Source organism: Platichthys flesus, chromosome 24 (assembly GCF_949316205.1).
Source record: "Platichthys flesus chromosome 24, fPlaFle2.1, whole genome shotgun sequence".
NCBI classification, from domain to species: Eukaryota; Metazoa; Chordata; class Actinopteri; order Pleuronectiformes; family Pleuronectidae; genus Platichthys; species Platichthys flesus.
The window spans coordinates 1,952,501-1,958,969 of NC_084968.1; the positions used below are offsets into that span (position 1 = coordinate 1,952,501).

Genomic DNA, 6,469 nt, shown 5'->3' on the forward strand with positions numbered 1-6,469 from the left:
TTAGGCCGAATGGACATAAACACAATGTAAATGTTTTCATTTACAGACCAACACGTTTATTGCCTTTTGGTTTTTGGGACTGGGGGATTGCTGGGCATTTATTTTTCACCAGCTACAGAGTTGTGCATGAGAGTCAAACTGGTGAAAGGCTATTTCTGAACAATGGTGATCAATATTGTTAGAAGCATGGACCCAAGTGAAGATATTAAACATGGGATCAGATAAGAGCAATATTAACATTTTAATAGCCAATTATATAATTTTGTGTTGGACTAACTAAAATCCATTTAACGTTGATATTTTACTTGAGCTGCCTTTAAAAAATATAAGTTGGTTTTATTTAAATCAACTTAACAAATCAACTAGGTAATGGAATAATATTATTTTAACTGTTTGTGAGAGAAATTAGTTGGAATAATGAGAAGAAATTATATTTCACAGATTTTATTGAATTAAGTTGGAGCTACAATTGAATCAAGTAATTTTTTTTCAGCGCACTGACAGAAAGTATCTTTTACAATTATAAATAAATTCATAGATTTCAGCATATTGAATGAACAGTTGATTGGCTGGTGTACTGCAGGAGTCTGTCTCAGTCTCAGGATGGTTTGGGTCAGGGGGGAGTTCAGAGGAACATGTTGTTCTCCTCCATCCAGGTTCAGCACAGCTCTAACACATTCTCAGAGTTTGAGACAAGAGAAGATCTAAAATGATTCCCTTCTTGCTCACTGTGGATGTTTCCACATAACTCAGCTTTAAAACATAAGCTTGATGGGAAGTTAAGGCCCTATAATCAAGCTACAATGTCACTGAGTAAAGTGCATAACTCCACCAAGGCTCAACAGTCCCATTAAATTCAACCAAGTTGCACCAATCATGCTTGATTTATTTTTCAGTCAAGCTACATAAATTATTTCCTGAGAAATCATCAAAAATGTTTATCAAACACTCTCATCTCGCAATCTTAAAGAAAGTGAAAAAATTCCTGGACCCACAACAACATTATCTGAATTCTTTCTATGGTCCATGATGTGAAAACCAAGGAGGAGCCCTGATCCCTCTGTGAGCATCAGGAACCTTCCCCTATTATAGTAGCTGGGAGAGAGATATCAGAAAGTAGCAGCTATTGAGACCATGAATGTCAGGTATAGTGAAGACTAATATATGAGAATTTAAATATCAATTATATTGTTGCATCACACAACTCACCAAGTTCAGCTGCATGTTTCTTGAGGTAAGGTCCTGTCAGTCGTCTAAATAAACTAATAACTTTTTTTTATCAGGTTTTTTGGAAGAACACAATGGGCTTTAATGGTGTGTGTTCAAAGCTATAGAGCTAAAAGTAAACATGGAATGTGTGAAATATTTTGGTGAAAGGGATAGATTGGCAGAAAATTAATATGAATTTATCCTACTGATGTTTTAAGTGGTGTGTTTCATCTGAATTCTGAAAATTTGTGGACTTCTTTCCCCCTTAAATGAGCCCCATATATTTAAAGACTTCATATTTACTTCAGGAGCGGGTCTGGAAGGGGAGCGGGCTGTGAGGGGTTCTCAGCTGCAATATGCAACTGCACCACTACATCTCACCAAATTCTACACACTAAATCTTTAAATGTGCATCTTACTGAATCAGGAATTGGACATGGATGTTTGATATGATATGATCATTGGCCCCTCTGTGTAAATTGTGGCCCCTGATTTATGAAAATACTTCACAAGCCTTTGGAGAACAACCCCCCCAAGCTAGATTGTCCTTAATATTTAACTAATCACATTTCTCTTCTGGACAGTCTGACAGGTCTTGACCATGACCTGTCTTGACCATGACCTGTCAGACATTTTCAGCCAGAAGTGACTACACTTAAAGACTTGTTGCTCTAATGTTTAATGTGTACTTTTCGTGTAGTTTTCAGGTTGTTTGTCTGCCCCATTTTTATGAACACATGTCAAATTCTGTACAAGGCTTCAGTTGGACTCAGAGATGAACTGAAAAGATGTTGTTGATCAGTGTTGCCAGTTACTTCGAAAAAGTAACTTAGTTACTTTACAAGATACTTGATTGTATAAGGAACTTAGTTAATTTACAGATTACTTGATTTTAAAAGTAACTAAGTTAGATTACAAGTTACTTTATTAGTTACATTCAGCAGCTGCCGAAAACACCCCCGCCGCCTCCACATAAAAATGACAACCGGTTTTGCCAACACTCACTTCATTAGAAACTGTACTGTAAAGCGCTTTGAGTGGTCATCAAGACTAGAAAACCCCTTTATAAATACAAAACCATTTACCAAATCCAAAAACACAAAACAAAGTCCAAACAAAAGATCATAACTGAAATGAAAAGTTCAAAAGTGACTGCTATATATAGCACTATATAGTGAGCTCATCGGAAAAGAACAAAAATTCCTTCACACATTATTCAGCGCATTTTGTCTGCATCGAAAAATGACATCATTGCCACAGGAATAAAATGCACAACAACAGCAATGTGGAAAATGTAAATTTGTTATGTTTATTTTGAAGCATTATTGAAAAAAACATGCTGGATGATCATCTTTAAATGTGGAAACAAACTTGTTTCCCACACTTTGTGCTGTGATCCACCGCTCTGCTTCTATTTGCATAAGAACGACAGGTCGGGCTGTTCCTGCTGCCCTCGCTCCTCTCGTCTCTTCACCACGAGTTCAATGCATGATGGTATTTATTGTTTGGATATTGACCAGTGGTTGTACACTACTTTCATGATGCATTGGTGGAAACAATGAGTCAATTACATTGGGATTAAAAAAAACTCAGCATAGGGAGGGATTTGGAACACAGCCAAGCGTTTATTTTAAAAAGGCATAGAGGTATTAATGTCTGATCTATTGAGTTGGCCACATGGCTTTCATAGTACTGCCATACAAAACAGTAGTCAGTCAGATTCACCTTGAGCCTCGGTGTACCCCAAAGTTCCGCCTGTACTTTGGGTCATTAGGCGAAAACACCTAATGACCCTTAGGTGCAAAGGGAATTTATGACTCATGACACACAGAGCTTCTCTTTCCAGCTTCTCCTTCCTCTTCTCCATCCTTATCAGATCAACGTTATCAATAACTCATCAATACATGTTACTGACTTGACCCCTTCCCCGGAGTCCCTTTGCTGTATCGCCCGCAGATACGGGCCCGCTGTGCAGCATGGATTACGATCTGTGGATTAAGATGCATTTATTTGTCCCAAACACATGCGCAGACATGCAAAGGCACACTCATGCAGGTAGGGAAATTTAATCTCTGCTTTTGACCCATCTGGTGCAGGACACACAGAGCAGTGAGCGACCATGTATGGCGCTCGGGGAGCAGATGTTGGGGGAGTAAGGTGCCTTGCTCAGGGGCACTAGACAGGGTAGGGAGACTCTTGGATTTTTGGACAGAACAATCCAGGTTCGTCCTTTGTTGTCTCTCCGTGGAGTCGAACCAAAGACGAACCAGGGACCTTCTCTGCCCATCGTCCAAGTTTCTACCACTAGACCACAGCCTCTCCGGCGGACTCTATATCTTGCAGGCTGACATCTATTGCATCTATCCTGGGAGAGGGATCCCTCACATGTGGCTCTCTCTGAGGTTTCCACGTATTTTTACCCTGTTAAAAGGGTTTTTACTTTTTAGTAGTTTTTTCTTACTCTTGTTGAGGGTTAAGGACAGAGGATGTCTATGGACTATACAAATAAATTTGATTGATTGACTGATAGAACATGATATTTCAAGTCTGTGGTTCGATAATTTCCTCACATTTCTAGCAGTTGTCAGTTGAAGATGTTAAGGATTAGATATCAGTGGTCAAAGGTCAGGGTGACCTCATATGAGTCAAGAAAAAAATATATACAGTGGGGCTACAGCCTGTGGATATGCAATTGGGTAATGAGTTAATTCAATTCAATTTTTTCAGCACCAAATCATGAAATAGATTATCCCCATGCACTTAAAGTTGACACCTTTGTCAAATTATAGCGAAACCCAACAGTTTCCACAAAAAGCAGCACTGACGACTGTGGAGCGAAAAAAACTATTTTACTAGAACTAAGAAAACCTCGAGAAGCAGATTCAATGTGAGCAGAGAGAGAGAGAGAGATAGAGAGAGAGAGAGAGAGAGAGAGAGATTTTGTCATACTGGGGATCATTTTTATAGCGGACGTTAATTGTCCATGTCTTGCCAGCGCTTTCTCTACGAGATCATTTTTCAGAAACGGGGGGGCACATTCGATATAAGGACCTTGTTGACAGGATTAGCCAAGGACAACAAAGGTGTGAAGGAGCCCTGAAGCACCATTCCCTTCTCAAGTAGCTGGTAAGCTTTTTCTATCTTGTCTACAAAAACCACCACCACACTATTCATTCGTGAGGCAGACTTCACACTGTCATACCCAACAACCTCATCTACAGCCAGACTGACCTCCTCCACCGAGCAGTCCACAGCCGGACACAGTTTGATGCTGTGTCAGTGTCTTAGCTTGTCGAGGCCGAAGCCTCCACCTGCAGTCAAACACACCGGCAGCTGCTACCAACTAAAAACTGCTGCTCCTGACACAGTCACTAACACAGAAACAAAAAAACAGCTCCACTATAAGTAAAGAGGGGAAAAAAACAGTTTGAACAAATGCACCCCAACATAGAGAGCGAGAGAGAGAGAGAGAGAGAGAGAGAGAGAGAGAGAGAGAGAGAGAGAGAGAGAGAGAGAGAGAGAGAGAGAGAGAGAGAGAGAGCAGGAACTATTAACAGACTGGCTGTTGTAATGAAAATAATGCATATGACGCAGTATGATAATAAGAATTCTTTTCATCTGATCTACATATTGGATGGAATTAGAGGTGATCACAACTTTAATAGATAAACATTTCAAACTTCCCTGTCACAGAGGTATCATTGGATCCACAGTGTGAGCAAGACAAACAGACATTCATTCAATGACCACCTGCATCAGAACTATCTGCATAGTGAGATGCCTCCAGAGGTAAATGAGAACAATGTTGTTTGCATCTTTGACTTTTTGCATAAAGAGTTCCACAGAACACTGACTATTGTCAGTAGAAGAGGAGGAGCTGCTGTTACATTTCCCTAAATCTACACTAGACCTAGTTAAGTTAGGTGTTGGTGGTGAACACTGGCACAGACAGTCCACAGAACAGCATCAGGATGGAAGGGATCTTCATTGGTGTCTTGTGTCTCGCAGGTCAGTGAATTTAACTATTTGTATGATGTCTAACAGGAAATCTGAATATAGATTAATTTGAGTCCTCATACATAACAAAAATAACTGGTTTCATCCTCAGGGTGCCTCACCTTCTCCACATGCCTCCTCCATCAGTACCACTTTGTGTCTGAAGCAAAGACTTGGACTGAAGCTCAAAGCTACTGCAGGGAGAAGTACACAGACCTGGCCACTATTGAAAACACTGAAGAAATGAAGAAGCTTAAAGACACAGTTTCTGCCACTGGTCAGAGCTCTGAGGTTTGGATTGGCCTGTACAGTCATATTGACTGGAAGTGGTCAGATGGGTTCAACAATAGTGGAGCTGAATGTAGGAGCTGGAATGGAAATGACCCAAACTATGAAGCAGCCAATGAACTCTGTGTGGTCCAGACAGAGTCTGGAACATGGTATGATATTAAATGCCATGTAGAGATTCCATTTGTCTGCTACAACGGTAATAATGTGCTTTATATTGATCTTTACTATACAACATAATCTATAAGATATGGTTTTGAAAACCATTGTGTGATCTCAACAATCCCTTTTTTGTTCTCAAACTTAACTGCAGGAACATTAGAGAATTCTGACTTTGTGCTGGTGACAACAGCAAAGACTTGGTCTGAGGCTCAGAGGCACTGCAGAGAACACTACACAGATCTGGCCACTGTGACGAACGCCGCTGACAACAACAAGATAAAGAACTTGATAACACCTCTCGAATGGGCATGGATCGGTTTGTACAGAGATCCTCAGATTTACTGGTCCGACAGGAGTAACTACTCATTCAGCTCCTGGTATCAGGGTCCACACCCACTTGGCTCGATGAAAGTCGTATGTGGTGTTGCAGATTTGGAGGAGGGAGGAAACTGGAGGTTATTTTCCTGTGAAGGAAGAAAACCATTTGTCTGCTACAGCATGCGTGGATGGTGCTTCCTTGAGTGAAAGAGAGAGAACACATCCTGACATTAGAAAAACAGTTATTGTCTCAATAGTGATTCTTATCACATTAATGTATTCATTAATATTTGGACGATGTTTCTGTCTATTGTTTCTTTACAGTGAATCAATAACAATATGTATATGCAACATAAATAAATGACTTATATGTTCTTCTATTTATTTATTTTTTCAATTCCTTGAGCAGCACACATTAGTAGCTTCATAAATATGTGTATTGAAATAGTGACCAGCAGAGTGGGGAAGGGTGGAGAGCTGGGAGGAAAAGAGGAGA

At 40.1% G+C, this 6,469-nt stretch overlaps 1 protein-coding gene across 1 annotated transcript in view; it reads left to right on the forward strand.

Moving 5' to 3' along the window:
- The window catches only part of LOC133950252 (macrophage mannose receptor 1-like), an 11,757-nt gene extending 5,804 nt beyond the window's left edge, over positions 1 to 5,953 (forward strand). The window contains exon 4 of the mRNA XM_062384508.1: positions 5,318 to 5,953. Within this exon, the coding sequence (XP_062240492.1) occupies positions 5,318 to 5,733 (416 nt within the window). The 3' untranslated portion in view covers positions 5,734 to 5,953. The remainder of the gene's footprint in view (positions 1 to 5,317) is intronic.
- The last annotated feature ends 516 nt before the right edge of the window (positions 5,954 to 6,469 follow it).